The following is a 14,644-nucleotide window of genomic DNA, read 5'->3' as shown; positions in this document are numbered from 1 at the left end:
ACAACAGCGTTCCCTGTTTGTGACTTGCAACAAATTATATTGAAAGGCGCACTGCCTCCAATAGCGGAAGCAGTCCATAGGTGTTGTGGCTGGAAGCTTTCAATAGCTTTACAGGTAAAGGTAAAGGGACCCCTGACCATTACGTCAAGTCGTGACCGACTCTGGGGTTGCGGCGCTCATCTCGCTTTATTGGTCGAGGGAGCCGGCATACAGCTTCCGGGTCATGTGGCCAGCAGGACTAAGCCACTTCTGGGGAACCAGAGCAGCGCACGGAAACGCCGTTTACCTTCCTTCCAGAGCGGTACCTGTTTATCTACTTGCACTTTGACATGCTTTCGAACTGCTAGCTTGGCAGGAGCTAGGACAGAGCAATGGGAGCTCACCCCGTCATTGCGGGGATTCGAACTACTGACCTTCTGATCGGCAAGCCCTAGGCTCTGTGGGGTTAGGCCACAATGCCACCCGCGTCAATAGCCTTATCCTCCATTAATACGTCTAATCCTCTGGCAAAGTCATCCATGTTGGTGGCAATCGCTGCATCTTATGGAGTCAAATTCTGTAGTTTGAACTGTGCACTGCGTTTCTGTTACGGAAAAATTCTGGGTGCGGGGTTACTCTGCCACCCAGCTCATCGGACTAAGTCCGTGGGTCCCTGCGGAAGAAAATGAGCTCAGCCGGACGCAGGAGCAAACTGCAGAAGATCCAAGTTTATTGCGCAACAGGTTCAAGGCGAGATTGAACAGTGAGAAAGGGGTGACATGAACTTTTGAGTTTTCCCTCCATGTCCCAGAATACAGTGCATGAAACGTCACGAATACATTATGGGAAGGTTGGGTTTCACAAGTTACATCATGAATATACTTTACACGTCATGAATACATTATGAAAAGGTGGGATTACATTAATTAGCATTTTCGGATGAGGGAGGGGGGATATGCGGAGCGGGAAATATACATAGATACACATTTATTGAGTACCGGTGGTGGCAAGACAATGGGTCAGAGATATGCATCGTCTGCCACCTAATATTGCCCGAAGGAAGGATTTTGCAAGACTATCTGACAGGATTAAGAAATTCCTGTGTACGTGACCTGCCGCTTCGGGGATTATGGAGGTAGGGGTAGCATTATGGAGTCCAGGGGGAGCTGAGTTGAATGACACCAAAAGTGAAGAAATCGGAGTTACGGTTGATTTTATATCAATTTTTGAAGATTTCAGTGATTTCTAAGCCACTCTGTACTATAGAGCAAAAGCAGAAACAGAGTGGATACATTGTAACAGGATTTTGACAGTATTACTTGAGAGATTATGGAGGACAGGGGAGGGGTGATGGAGTCCTAGAGAAATTGAGCAAATATATTGTAGTGAAGAAGACATTGCCCCCCCCCCCGTTCCGTATCAGTCCCCCATTCGGAGATAGATTTGCATTAAAGTTCTGTAAGAACTTGCAAATCTTTTCTCCGCACCCTAAATCTCGGTGAATGGGATGTGTGGCTTTATGCAAACCTGAAAGGGACTTGCAAGCCATGCCTCTTACGGTCATTTGCAAGTATAGCAGTGCAGGTAGCTGCATATAGGGTATTATATAAAGAACACCTCTTGTATTTTGTTGCTAAATTACTTGTGGCATTCTCAATAGTGTTTTATGCTTTACACCTAGCAGGAAGGTCTAATTGACTGAAAAATGCAGTTGGTGTTTTGTCCTTCGCCATTTTTGTGTATTTCTCAGGTGTCAAGCTAGCTCTTCTGTGGTCTCACACTGACATAGTGCTACAGCAACACATCCTGTCTGTTGAATCCCCTCGGGGCTTTCATTTAACCATGTTGCCTGGTATTCACCATAGCTGGCACAGGTTTGGGCATCTCGTGAGGGAGATTTCTTCGCCTTGGCCTTTAGCTATGGGATTCCATTATAGGCTGTGGTTTTGCACGCATGGGGGTTGCTCACTTGCACTTAAAGGACCAAAAGGCTAATTGCAGCCTGGATACACGTGCCCAATTCAAACTGAGTCCAATTTGAATTTATCTTGCCCCATGGTTCTCAACTCTTCAAACCAATCTGTTAAAAGAAAACCATTCTTAACAAGGGCAGTTGTCCAAATAAGTCAATTTAACTCTATAAGGGATCATTCCTGCTAAACCAAAGCATATGCACCTTCATGTACCTGGTGTTTTATGGATCCAGAAGCTTGTCCTTGGCAAAACGAGGTTTAACACATTTTAAAATGGATACTGAAAGTTGGCAGGGTGCCAGGTGGAACAATTAAATGTGGTTATAAGTTGATCTAAACATTGGACTACACAATAGTGTGAGCTATTAGAAAGTATAAAATGCATGAGAATTCTCCATTGGTGTGTAAGCAATAAGACATTAAACATAAAAACAATTACACACAAAAATTGCCCCCCTTTGTGGAAATCACACTGTCAGACACATTTCAACATTCTTACATAATAACACATAATACAAAACAAACTAATTAAATATCAGTTACATATCTTGACACAATTGTGATCTTTTATGCATGTATCTTTTGAATCCTGGAGCACAGTCTTAAGGTTCAAAAGTGAGAAAATGTCCTTGCAATTCAACTCCTCCCCTTAGCCATGAGGGGTTGTTGCTGCTTTTCATCCTTGCACATCTGTAGAAGTGATATCCTGTAAGGGGCAGGGTTTTGGGGCTTAAAGACAGTTAGAAAAGGGAGGGGGCAAAAGGCGAAAAGGATGTCCTTCGGTTTCTGTTGGAAGTTGCAAATAATAAAATCTTAGTGGATTAAACATTTTATTCATTATCACATTTCCATATAATTACTGTTATTATCTGCTAAGTTTGTTTGCTTTCCTTCACTTAATTTTTGTTGTTGTTGTTCTTTTCATATTATAAAATAAAAAATTACTCCACATGTATAGAAAGAGAACTGTAAAAAATACAAAGGTTAAAAAATAAAAAAGAAAGCAAAAAATTAGATTACCAGTTAGATGAAAATGGACTTGACACAAAGACATCAGATTCAGAAAATAACTATTATTAAATAGTACAAAGATATTATCAAAACCACACATATTACTACTGGACTGAAAAAAAAATGGAAAAACAATGAGGAAAACTTAAAATTCACCATGTGCTATTCAATAGAAGAACTTCATGAGGCTGACTTTCAACATGTGATGAACATGTCCCCCAAAGTAAAACACAAACACACAAAAATGAGCTATGAGGAACCAAAAATAAATAAATGCTAAGACACACAATTAATAAGTAACCTGAAGTAATCTGTTTTGGCATTCTAACATCCCAAATGAAAATAAAAGTGTTTCTTGATGTGACATCAGCTGTAATGTTAATAGCGGAATACTGGGAAATGAGTTAATACCAATAAAATGAATGGCAATTTAAAGTTGTGCAGGTACCTTGCACTAGCCAAAATGACAGAATTAGTAAGAAATGCTCAGGCCAAAGGTAAACAAGTACCATTCCACAAACAATGTTTGGTTGTGCTTCGATTAACTTCATAGACATCATGGAGAAACTGATTAAATAAATGAAAACAGATTATTTGTAACTTAAAAAAAATGTCAAAGGCACAAAGAGATAGAGGTCACTAATACAGCAGGGATTCAGACTTGTTTCACAGAACAGAAAGAAAGTTGCTGTGGGAGGAAAAGGGACAAACACTTTGTTATCGGGGTTCACATATCCTGTTAAAAGGGAAAATTATTTCATGTGAGAAGCCTGTCAGGAAATGCTGTTCCTAAAATTCCCAATCAGGGGGGAATGCTTTGATATTTACCTGTGAAAAGAATTTTGCATGTTAAGATTTGGAACCTGGAAAGCTCTTGACTTTTGATGGGCTAGTTTTTTTTTTTTTTGTAGCCTTTTGTCTTAAGTAGCCCCTGGGGCAAAGACAGATTAAGGGTGATTTCCCTCAATGGTTCTGACTTTTCTTTTACATTTGGAAGAAACCTCCTCTCCCTCCTTACAGTCCCCCCCCCCCCCGTCCTCTCTCTCTCTCTTCTTTAGCTGATCTAGCCTCTGTGCATGTGCAGAGTTCATGTCTCAGCAAACCTTTTGTACTATTGAAAATGTTGCATCCTTTGGCTAAATTAACATTTGAATAAGGGAAGGGAAGGGTAAGGAGTAGATTTTGAAAACAGGGTTTGATTTTAAACAAAAAAGAGAAACTCAGCAATTTAAGTATTTACCAAAGCTAGCGATTTCGGCCCAAGCAAACGGGACTGCTTCCTTTATGTACAGGAAAGGGCTAATATCCCTCTGGCCATTCGCGGAACAATCAACCGCTCTCTTATTTATGAGTAAAAAATGGCCAGAGAGTTAGAATTCATAGGAATTTTTTTTTTTTTAAAACATTCTCAGTCATTTCGGCCTTACCATTTGCAGACAAATGGATTGGTCAAGGCTAATTCTACTTGATTATCCATTTGTATGTGCTTAAACTTTGAGTAGACTTTTAAGTCTGATTTTTGTAAATAATAGACAAAATGATAAACACTGTAATCACTTAAATGCTTGATATCACCAGTTCTGCTTCAAACATCATGGCTTTCACCTCTCATCACACCTTTTAAAAAACAAAGAGCCAACCTGGGCTGAATTTCAACTCATCAGCCACAAATTGGGAAAGTTGAAAGGGACCTGGGGTCATCTAGTCCAACCCTAAAATACAGGGTTCATAGCAAGATTTGTACTACCAGAAACACACACATACCTATAGAAACTATCTTTAAAGGAAGATTGAAGTTAACATTTTTCCTAAGATAGGGAGAGGATCTTTTATAAAGCAAAGTTAATTCAATTGATATAACCACTCACAAATAATTACAACAGCCATAGATTTGACAATTTTGTTGAACTTGCAGAGCAATAGTAAGCCTAATCTATGCCCCCCCCTTGCAGTTTCCTTTAAAGGAAGCTTACTCAGGAGTAAATTTACCTGGCACAGAATAAGAAGGAGAAGGAGGGAAAAAAAAAACCCTGAAAGAGACAGAATGAAACAAGGGGGGGGGCATTTTCTAAGAAAAGAGGCCAGGAAGTCTTATAGAGACTGATATCAGGAGCCTTACAATAACTCTTCTGTCCAACCAAATCAAAGTTAAAACTGGACTCAGATATTTTCTTAGAAGGAACACCATACTTTCATAGGCATATGCTTAATGAAATACATACACTGCATTTTAGCTTGAGAGCAGTTGGCTCAACTAGGCTTTTGCAGCAGAAACATTAGGTTATCAGCACCTTCCAAAATAAGACTGTAGACTCGCAATCTCAAAAGTTGGGGCAAAGCAAGAGGTGGGGTAAACATTTGCACACTTCATTCTCATTTTCTCTTATTTAGGACTGCTAAGATCCAGCATGACTTCCTTAGATTTAAATTTTGAAGCAGTTTAAACTATGCACACTTAAGAAAGGCAGTCTGCCAGAGACAGAAGGAACAGACAACACACATAACGGACAACATGTAAACATACATATTCTCATCCTTTAGTTGGTTATTGCAAGGAGATGGGCCACTACCTTTGGCTTCATTAAGTGAAATTAGTAGGAAGGTCCCACATGGTTTTATGAGCCTCCTTGCCTCTTCAAACACACCACCAGGTAATCAGACTGGTAGGGCTCACAACGCTTGGTTGACTGGGTACCCCTTTATAGATGCATGCGTTGCTGTTGTTGCTTTTTTGCTTTTTCCTTTTTGGGGGGGGTGTCTGGGATAGAGAAGGGGAAAAAAGAGGGGTTGATTAGGATTGGTATGTCTAGGGGTTTGGTACGCTTAGTACAGGGACGTATAGTAAAGAGGAGAAGGGGCTTCTAGTTGCCTGGCAACTTCCTTAGTGGGTTTTAGAGAGCTCTAGCTATCCGGTTCCTTGCGTTCCATTTCCTATTTCCTTATTTCCTATAACCTGGGGTCTCTTTCCACTCTGCCGGTCCTGCCCAATTCCTCATGGGCTATCCCTCCTGGCAACCTCCTACCTATCGTCACATCTCAGGAAAAGGGGCCCTACTGGACGCCCGCGCCATGCGGTGCCAGATCGGGTGGTCCCTGGATAGAATTTCGAACTGAAAATCCCCCTTGCTTTTGGAAGCGGGCTCACGCACGGTTACGTGGCACCGACCAGTGCGGCTGGGATTGGGATAGAAAGCCAGACCCCTTCCTGCCCCCTCCGTAAGGGCGCTCGGGAAGTTCGGAAAGAGAGCTCCAACCCCTTGCTTTCAACTGGGATGCCCGTTGCGGAAAGTCGGCTGTCTTTCCAAGCCGGGTCTCACCGTCTTACTTTCGGACTCCCAATTGGTGCGGCTGGCTGGAGATTTTAAGGAAAAGAGATAGAGCTCAGAACCCCCCTTTCGGGTTGAGCAGCGGTCCACGGTCTCTCTCACTAACCGGACCAAGAGAAAGGCAAGAAGGAGCGATAGAGAGGAGGGCAGAGAATTCAGTTGCCAGGAGACTTCCACCCCCTTCCCACCAGTGCACTGGATTTTCCTTTTTCCTTATACTCACGCGTCTTCTATGATGATCCCGGGATCGATGAATAAGCCGGCTGGATCCCTCTTTGCTCCCCGGCTGAACTCCTAGGGCTTTCGATTACCGCCCAGAAGATGGCTGGGGGTCCAAAAGGATCTTCCCAGGCAAAATGGCCCGGAGCCGGCTGAAGATTTCGGGGCCCCCAGTCAGCAGCTCGGGAGAACCGCAAGCCCCACGTTGGGCGCCAACTGTTACGGAAAAATTCTGGGTGCGGGGTTACTCTGCCACCCAGCTCATCGGACTAAGTCCGTGGGTCCCTGCGGAAGAAAATGAGCTCAGCCGGACGCAGGAGCAAACTGCAGAAGATCCAAGTTTATTGCGCAACAGGTTCAAGGCGAGATTGAACAGTGAGAAAGGGGTGACATGAACTTTTGAGTTTTCCCTCCATGTCCCAGAATACAGTGCATGAAACGTCACGAATACATTATGGGAAGGTTGGGTTTCACAAGTTACATCATGAATATACTTTACACGTCATGAATACATTATGAAAAGGTGGGATTACATTAATTAGCATTTTCGGATGAGGGAGGGGGGATATGCGGAGCGGGAAATATACATAGATACACATTTATTGAGTACCGGTGGTGGCAAGACAATGGGTCAGAGATATGCATCGTCTGCCACCTAATATTGCCCGAAGGAAGGATTTTGCAAGACTATCTGACAGGATTAAGAAATTCCTGTGTACGTGACCTGCCGCTTCGGGGATTATGGAGGTAGGGGTAGCATTATGGAGTCCAGGGGGAGCTGAGTTGAATGACACCAAAAGTGAAGAAATCGGAGTTACGGTTGATTTTATATCAATTTTTGAAGATTTCAGTGATTTCTAAGCCACTCTGTACTATAGAGCAAAAGCAGAAACAGAGTGGATACATTGTAACAGGATTTTGACAGTATTACTTGAGAGATTATGGAGGACAGGGGAGGGGTGATGGAGTCCTAGAGAAATTGAGCAAATATATTGTAGTGAAGAAGACATTGCCCCCCCCCCCGTTCCGTATCAGTTTCTGTCCTCAATCTTCCTCTGACATTCAGCTTCCATCGTCTGGCCCTGAGAGTGGGAGAGAAACTTATCTCTGTCACTCAAATTACAAACAGGAAAATTAGCTTTTGAATGCCTGTTCCCGCAACTAGAAATGTAGGGTGCCAGGGACATAAAAACATAAGGAAGAACCCTGCGGCTTAAACCAAATGCCAATCTAGTTTAGCACACTGTTTCCTCATTGGTCCAAGTCACCTATGGGAAGCCCACAATCAGGAGAAGAGCATAATGATATTTTGCTGTTTGTCATCCCGAGGGAGAAAAAGTACTGGACTCAGCACAACTCAGTAGACAGTTGTGCTGGTTTTTTGTTGGCATGGAGTTTTTACGAAGGGAAGAATTCAAAAACATGATCTCAACCCACATGATCTCTGAAAAAAAAACATGATCTCAACCCCATGATCTCTGAAAAAAGGATCAGCAGTAGTCCCAGCAACAGCTGTTTGATTGGATTGAGGGCTGGCCAAAGAAAAGTTCACATGGCTGGTTGTATTGTTCTCTTTGAAGCCTAATACTCATTGCATGAAAGGAAAAAGGAATTGGGAAGGAGGGGGAAAAGCAAAGCACTGGAGCAAGTGACAGATGGATGAGGGCCTTCTCTTGGCTTATGGTGGAGGCCAGATTTGTCTCAACCCTTGCTATGGTTTTCCTGGGGGGGAGAGGAGATGCAGCAGAATACGATATTCGTGTGAACCTATATTCACAACTGTGACTGGAGAAAGGAATGAATTTTGAACTTTGCGTTGGAAGGGGGGGGGCAGAGATGTCCCCTCCTCAACTGCTCCCTCCTTCCTCTCTCGCTTTCCCTTGAGGGACGATGGAGACGGTGGGGAGGCCCGTCTTTCTCCTGTGTCTTTTTTCCTCCACAAACCTGCAAGGAAGCTTGGGCTGAGGCCATGGGCCTAGTGGGGGCATGTCTGAGGGATGAATTATTTGGCCCAACCTTGCCCCCCCCAAAAGTGATCAGACTCTTGTGCTACTGACATTCAGGCGTAAGTTTATGTATATAGTTTTAATCTTATCAGCGTTTAATTGTGAAAATTTTTTAATGAACTGATTTTTCTGTTTTTGGCAGTTTTTTTTAAATCTGTAAATTGCCTTGAGTCCCGTCAGGGGAAAAGGCAGGGTATAAATAAATATGTAATAACAAGAACAATATTATTATATACAGTATTTATTGCAAACCATTCCAGGCTTGCGAAAAACAAGCCACTCCGGGTTTTTGCCTCAGCTCCTCCCTCACACGTTGTTTTCTTCGCCCCGCCCCCAACCGCCAATAATAACTTATCGCAGCTGAGGCGGTTTTATCCTTCCGCGTTGCCAGTTAAAAAACCCCCCGACAAAGGCGGGATCAAAGCTCCTGACGTCACCGCTGTTGCTTTTCCCCTTCTCCGCATACGATTTGACAGAGCGCACGCGCGGGGCGGAAAAATAGTCCTTCTTACGTCAGCTGGCTGGCGGGTTTTTTTTCTTTTGGCGGAGTGATCTTGTTATTCAGCGAAAAACCTATATAAAAGGAGGTCGCAGGCAGCTGCGCAGCTAGAACAAATCGCCTCTCCTCGCCTGGAATTCGCTGTCTGCTTGGACCGGCTCGAGCTCTGCGGTGAGATATTTTCCGTTGGGAAATAGGGCTCATTTCTCTCCTTTTTCCTCTGCCGCGTCAAAGCTGCCTTCAGGCTAGGCGGAAGGGCTGTTTTCTGAAGGGTGTTTGGGCTCGTGAGGGATACTGTGGAAGCGGCGGAGGGCGGGCGGGAGGAGGGCGTGGTTTGGCGGGAAGGGAAGGGAATCCGCTTGGTACTTGAGGGGTCATCAGCCTTTAAGCGAGGGGGCACAATATGGTCCTCAAGAGCTGCTGTCATTTCGACGTGTACGCATGCCAGTTCGGGTACGAATTGTCCAAAAAAGCCTAAAGGCGCCGCGGTCCAAAATGGCCGCCTCGAGGAAGAGACGAAAAACAACACGGCGAAGGCCGTTAACGCGCCTGCGCTTGTGACGCAGCCAGGCACTGTGACGTCACGTAGCCAGGCGTCGGCTCGGGTTGCGCGCGCATCATCTCTGCCTTGTTGGTCTGAAGGGGGCGGAGCTCGTTGCCATTGGCAAGCGGAGTTGGTATTGTTTGGTCAGTGGGTTGATTGCTGGCTTCTTGTTTGAAGTCGGGGCATCTTAAATAAAGTGGGACTTTTTCCAGATCTGAATTGTGCTGCTTCTCTCCCCCCCCCCCTTGCAGAGAAAATGCAGATCTTTGTGAAGACCTTGACGGGCAAGACCATCACCTTGGAGGTGGAGCCAAGTGACACCATTGAGAACGTCAAGGCCAAGATTCAGGACAAAGAAGGCATTCCCCCTGACCAGCAGAGGCTGATCTTTGCTGGCAAGCAGCTGGAAGATGGCCGCACCCTGTCTGACTACAACATCCAGAAGGAGTCCACCCTCCACCTTGTGCTGCGCCTGAGGGGAGGCATGCAGATCTTTGTGAAGACCTTGACTGGCAAGACCATCACCCTGGAGGTGGAGCCAAGTGACACCATTGAGAACGTCAAGGCCAAGATTCAGGACAAAGAAGGCATTCCCCCTGACCAGCAGAGGCTGATCTTTGCTGGCAAGCAGCTGGAAGATGGCCGCACCCTGTCTGACTACAACATCCAGAAGGAGTCCACCCTCCACCTTGTGCTGCGCCTGAGGGGAGGCATGCAGATCTTTGTGAAGACCTTGACTGGCAAGACCATCACCCTGGAGGTGGAGCCAAGTGACACCATTGAGAACGTCAAGGCCAAGATTCAGGACAAAGAAGGCATTCCCCCTGACCAGCAGAGGCTGATCTTTGCTGGCAAGCAGCTGGAAGATGGCCGCACCCTGTCCGACTACAACATCCAGAAGGAGTCCACCCTCCACCTTGTGCTGCGCCTGAGGGGAGGCATGCAGATCTTTGTGAAGACCTTGACGGGCAAGACCATCACCCTGGAGGTGGAGCCAAGTGACACCATTGAGAATGTCAAGGCCAAGATTCAGGACAAAGAAGGCATTCCCCCTGACCAGCAGAGGCTGATCTTTGCTGGCAAGCAGCTGGAAGATGGCCGCACCCTGTCCGACTACAACATCCAGAAGGAGTCCACCCTCCACCTTGTGCTGCGCCTGAGGGGAGGCATGCAGATCTTTGTGAAGACCTTGACTGGCAAGACCATCACCCTGGAGGTGGAGCCAAGTGACACCATTGAGAACGTCAAGGCCAAGATTCAGGACAAAGAAGGCATTCCCCCTGACCAGCAGAGGCTGATCTTTGCTGGCAAGCAGCTGGAAGATGGCCGCACCCTGTCCGACTACAACATCCAGAAGGAGTCCACCCTCCACCTTGTGCTGCGCCTGAGGGGAGGCATGCAGATCTTTGTGAAGACCTTGACGGGCAAGACCATCACCCTGGAGGTGGAGCCAAGTGACACCATTGAGAATGTCAAGGCCAAGATTCAGGACAAAGAAGGCATTCCCCCTGACCAGCAGAGGCTGATCTTTGCTGGCAAGCAGCTGGAAGATGGCCGCACCCTGTCCGACTACAACATCCAGAAGGAGTCCACCCTCCACCTTGTGCTGCGCCTGAGGGGAGGCATGCAGATCTTTGTGAAGACCTTGACTGGCAAGACCATCACCCTGGAGGTGGAGCCAAGTGACACCATTGAGAACGTCAAGGCCAAGATTCAGGACAAAGAAGGCATTCCCCCTGACCAGCAGAGGCTGATCTTTGCTGGCAAGCAGCTGGAAGATGGCCGCACCCTGTCTGACTACAACATCCAGAAGGAGTCCACCTTGCACCTGGTTCTACGTTTAAGGGGTGGCATTTAAACTTGCTACTTACAACCACCCAAGTAAACCTCACTGCACTTTGTTTCATTAAAGCTGTTGCATTCCCAAATGTACTTGTTTCATCATTTTAGGTGGTTGGTGATTTAGCATCAGTATGTTTCAGGGGGTGTTTGTGCTGAATATTCCATTGAACAATATCTGGCAAATACTTGGCAGGGGGCATAATTGTTTGAGTATCATGTCGACAAACTTTAACTTACATAATTGCCTTAAGCCAGAAGCTAAGGCAGCCTCAGCAAATGAGATTGCATTGCTGAAGTCATACATGCAAGCATTAAGAGTTCACTAATGACTGAAAGGCGAGAGGAGCACTGCTTATGTGGAGTGGTTTTATTTCAGCCAAACTGGAGAACTGTTGATCGGTAAATTGAATTTGAGATTCAGTGCTATTGAAGCAGGCAGTGGTTCTTGGCTCTTAACAGCTATCGGCTCCTATGGTGGGATTGCAGATAGCTGGTGTAAACTGGGAAACAATTGGAGTCAATCTTTGTTAAATTACAGTTGTGGTTAGTTCAACTCTAACCCTGCCTCAATGGAAGTAAATTGGAAGCTGGCCTTTGGGGAAATGTCCCAAACTTGTATTTCAGTCTATTTAATAAACAGCAGTCACACAATAGGTTTTTCCTCCACTTAGCTGAACGGTTCGGCTCAAGTACCTTAAATTGCAATCTTGAGGCACTAGCTCAAAGTGGAGTATCTTTTATTCCAGTTGGTAGGTTCTCATGCCCTTGTTCGTCACCTGTGCACTACATATGTCTCTAATCCATTTAGCTAACTTTTATGAGCTTAATAGTGCAGTAAAGTAAGCTAATCCAGGAAAGCTGGTTCATATGCCTGTCTGGGAACTCTATAAAATTGCTCCAAGGAGGTACAGAAACTGAAAGCTGAATATGGTGCCTTATGATCCAAAGCAAGACAAATCGGGCTTGGAAATAATACCAGGTGAAATGTTAGAAGCTCTCAAGTTGACAAGTTTTTATTGGTTTGGAGTCTCTAAGCCACTTGGGTAGCAGGGGGGAAACTTTCCAAAGAAAGTTTGCTTACCACTTAAAGTTACACTATTTTCAAATACTTTTTCATGGATATCTGGATATACTTGTTATAACTGACACTCTGCAGCTTCCTGACTGAGCATATAGGAGTGTCAGGATGCAGTAGAGGTCTTGCTATCAGAACTCTGACAAATCGTAAGTTACCTATGGTCATTGTAGAGTTTTCCTGCAGTTGTCCCACCCAGGAGCTCTTGCTACAGTCAGAATTGTAGAGTTGGAAGGGATCCCAGGATCATTCTAGTCCAATGCAGGAATCTCAACTAACTAGATCATAAATGACAGATGGCCATCCAATCTAAGTTCTTACTGAAGTTTGGTCAGAATCTCCTGCAACACAGACATCAACATTTGATACCTCATGAGCAGTCCAAATTTTGTTCCTGGCCTGAAATACTGAATACAGCAATGAAAATCATTTGCCTTGCATTTGGCTCTGTGTGTTTAGGTGCTGACATCTCACAGGCCAATTCTTTCCTGTGCTGGAAAATAGCTCTTTGGTAATGTAGGCTGTTGAGCTCTAATACGGTTTGACAGTAATCTGCAGGTAAAACCTTTTAACAAGTGGTGGTGTGTTAAGCATACATTCAATGGTGTAAAGGTAAAGGGGACCCCTGACCATTAGGTCCAGTCGTGGCCGACTGGGGTTGCGATGCTCATCTCGCTTTATTGGCCGAGGGAGCCATCGTACAGCTTTCGGGTCATGTGGCCAGCATGACTAAGCCGCTTCTGGCAAACCAGAGCAGCGCACAAACGGTTTACCTTCCCACTGGAGTGGTACCTATTTATCTACTTGCACTTTGACGTGCTTTCAAACTGCTAGGTTGGCAGGAGCAGGGACAGAGCAACGGGAACTCACCCCGTCGCGGGGATTCGAACCGCCGACCTGATCGGCAACCCCTAGGCTCTGTGGTTTAACCCACAGCGCCACCCGCGTCCCTCTATTCAATGGTGTACAGCTCCATTAAAACACTATACAAAGTGGCTTACAACAACAAAATCGGAAAAAAATACTTTAAAAGGGGATCCTGGTTGGTTCAATGTCTCCCAGGGAGCTTTATGTGGAGGGAGGAATTGAACCCTGGTATCCCTGGTCCTATTCCAAGCACAACACTAATCAGTGGAGGAGTTAATGCACCAATCGCACAATATTTGAGACTTGCTAAAGATGGCAGCAACAGCTTGCAGAAAGTGCCAAAAGAGTGAGGTAATGGGTATGTGAGGATCCTTGACTGACTGGCCTGTGTTCTTGATTCCTCTGGCTTGCAACACAAGGTCGCTTGTCAGAGGCCACCTAAAGTTTAGCAGCTTAAATTTACTGCTAAGCCCTTTTTTACTGCAAATCTCCCATGAATCTACCAATGGATAATACGGCTGTGATAAGGCTCTTTCAAGCTTTATATGTCAATCCTAGTACTGTATCATGTGAGCTTCAACCTTTAGACATCGTAGCCAGTCAAGTGAATGAAATCTTAACCAGTAATGGTGGTAGCTGAGTTAATTTGTGCTATCAAAAGGACCAATGAAATAATGTGTTGCTTAACAGGCTCAAGGGTAAACTGCATTTAAGAGATAAAAGTGATAATAGCCCCTGGAACATCATAAAAAGTAACCAAGATGTTACAAGCTTTGCAAGCTACATTAAGATGACCCAGAAAGTTCAGCTGATGTAAAGGAAGCCAATTCCCTCTTGATTATATTAGGAGTTCTACAAACACTGTGTTACAGTTGCTCAATTCAAGGTGCTGGTTTTAACACTAAAGCAGGCATAGGCAAACTGCTCCAAATGTTTTTGATCACCTTGTATGATAAAAAAAGGCTTTAGAGCAGACATAGGCAAACTCGGCCCTCCAGATGTTTTGGGACTACAATTCCCATCACCTCTGACCACTGGCCTTGTTAGCTAGGAATGATGGGAATTGTAGTCCCAAAACATCTGGAGGGCCGAGTTTGCCTATGTCTGCTCTAAAGCCTTTTGTGGCCTGTGACTAGGATTGAGAGCTAAAGCCCTCCAAATTTAGAAACACTTCATTTGATTCCATTTATAAATACCTTTAAAGTGATTTAAAATATACCGGTACTAAAAAAAAGTAATAACATTTTCAAATGTAATAAGGATAACATTTGGATAGCCAATTAAAAGGCTTGTTGAAATTTTA

General features: G+C 44.9%; 1 protein-coding gene and 1 long non-coding RNA gene across 2 annotated transcripts in view; both read left to right on the top strand.

The window, feature by feature from the left end:
• LOC309521386 overlaps positions 1-14,644 on the top strand; it is a 94,364-nt gene that overhangs the window by 8,479 nt on the left and 71,241 nt on the right. The window lies entirely within an intron of this gene.
• Positions 9,025-11,485, top strand: UBC (ubiquitin C). Its single transcript, XM_082203810.1, has 2 exons — positions 9,025-9,184; positions 9,809-11,485. The coding sequence occupies exon 2, from the start codon at positions 9,814-9,816 to the stop codon at positions 11,413-11,415; it is 1,602 nt and encodes a 533-aa protein (XP_082059936.1). The 5' UTR covers positions 9,025-9,184; positions 9,809-9,813; the 3' UTR covers positions 11,416-11,485.

Source organism: Podarcis vaucheri (assembly GCF_965113315.1).
Source record: "Podarcis vaucheri genome assembly, chromosome: 16".
Lineage (NCBI taxonomy): Eukaryota > Metazoa > Chordata > Lepidosauria > Squamata > Lacertidae > Podarcis > Podarcis vaucheri.
This window is presented reverse-complemented; position numbering and strand designations above follow the sequence as displayed.

Excerpts from the sequence above, each read along its gene's own strand:
- UBC (XM_082203810.1), top strand. The coding sequence starts at position 9,814 with ATGCAGATCTTTGTGAAGACCTTGACGGGCAAGACCATCACCTTGGAG.